We start from the raw sequence: 1,766 nt of genomic DNA on the forward strand, positions 1-1,766 counted from the left end.
TAGAAATCCATAATTGCAAAAGAGATATAAAATTATTTACCCTTCCTATACATATCCTCCACCGTCAAATCTACTTTCGCTTTTTATTCTTTCCTTATAAGACAAAAGGGACTAAAATTGGGGCTCCGACAGGCAAAAATTTAGACGTCAAATGGGTTCAAGAGTTTCTCTTTCGTAGGCATTTAGTGTGTAAAAATTATCAATGTAATTTACCTGTGATCAATATATCGAGAGACAGAGCGTGCGTTGCCAAGATCTTGCCGTTGGGTGGTTGTGATATTGCGGAGTTGGCTAACAGTGCTAGAATACTGCTGCAGCGGTTTTGTAAGCTCAGAGTGTTACTGATCCTGGCAGCCTAGAGAAGGAAAAAGCCATTTAAGCACGAAAAAAAAGATAGATGATGGATAGAAGATGCTTATAAATAACCTTGTGAAGTCCTTCTAGGCATTGTATAGTGAGCCCCTCCCAAGCGATCCTCTTCCTCTTGCCGAAGGTGTGGATCTTCTTGGATATGATGCCCTGCAGCTTGTCCTTCCTGTTCCTGTAGCCCGTCAGCGGCACACTCAGTACTGTCACCATGGAGTCCCAGATGCAAGTCAGGATCCTGTAGAAAGAATTCTGGTATCAAAGTTTCACATCGAGGTGTCACTTTCAAGTCGAGTATAAATTTTTTAGAAGTCAAAAATAAGAAAGTATGATTTGAAAGACAAAAATAGTCGTTATTGGATCTATTTTTTTTTTTACAAAATCAGTGGGCTCCGTCTCCTAAACCAGTAATAACTGTGTATCAGGTGGCAGGGTCTACTCTAATCTATTATCTTGTGTTATAAAAAGTTAGTTGTTAGTTATTACACTATGAGGTGCAAGATATTTTAGATTGGACTGAAGATTGTATTAGAATTGACCTTCTGGCCCAACGCAAGCTGGCCTGGTGCTGCGGCGTGTCGTCGGCGCCGCTGTACAGCCGCGACACCTCCTTCAGGCGCTGCCAGTCCGACATCACCGGGCTCTGCTCCAGCCCGCCCAGGTCTGAACACATCACATAACATATAGCCTTTTATTATAAAGTTAGATTTAGTGTCTTCTTTCTTTCTTACTAATAAATGCGAAAGTTAAGATGAAAATTTGTTAGAGTTTGTAGACTAAACTGCTAAACGAATCTCGATGAAATTTGGATGTAGAGGATAATCTGGACTTTGTTTGGTTTTGTACTTGGTTTTGTTTTTTTATCATTCCACGCAAACGGAGTCGCGGGCGAAAGCTAGTTCTTACATACTTTTGAATAAGAAACATCGGCGATTTTACTAAGCGATATCTTACCAGATAGTAAATGTATGAGAGGATGGTCAGTTGTGGGGACATCCTTCAGTAAGTCGTTTGCGAGTATTTGCTGGTAAAGTTCTCTCAGCCACGTCGCTGACAAATACACTAGTACGCCGCTCCCTTGAACTTCTTCTACGAACTCATCCTCTGTTAATGGGACTTGTACTTTCTGTGGTAGAAGGAAATATTTTTTATTAAATGCTTAAGGCTCAACTATAGTTTTACCTCGCCTTTTTTATATTATGTGGGGATATACGAGCGAGTGGCCACATTCGCAATTGTAGATGCGTTGCTTACCCTTAATTGACTGAGGAAGAAACGCACATAAAGAGGATATTTCCCATATATCTGCGTATCCTCTACCATCAAATCCACTTTCCCTTCTGTTCCTAATAAGGAAGGGGTGAAGGGAAAGGGATTAAAATTAATCATTCGGAACGCAG

General features: G+C 40.7%; 1 protein-coding gene across 1 annotated transcript in view; it reads right to left on the reverse strand.

Annotated features, from left to right (window-relative positions):
• LOC106110903 (brefeldin A-inhibited guanine nucleotide-exchange protein 3) overlaps positions 1-1,766 on the reverse strand; it is a 14,688-nt gene that overhangs the window by 5,222 nt on the left and 7,700 nt on the right. The window contains 4 exon segments of the mRNA XM_013292853.1: positions 214-355; positions 427-604; positions 906-1,029; positions 1,321-1,682. Of these exon segments, the coding sequence (XP_013148307.1) occupies positions 214-355; positions 427-604; positions 906-1,029; positions 1,321-1,682 (806 nt within the window).

The sequence above is a fragment of the Papilio polytes genome, unplaced genomic scaffold (assembly GCF_000836215.1).
Source record: "Papilio polytes unplaced genomic scaffold, Ppol_1.0 DF824191.1, whole genome shotgun sequence".
NCBI classification, from domain to species: domain Eukaryota; kingdom Metazoa; phylum Arthropoda; class Insecta; order Lepidoptera; family Papilionidae; genus Papilio; species Papilio polytes.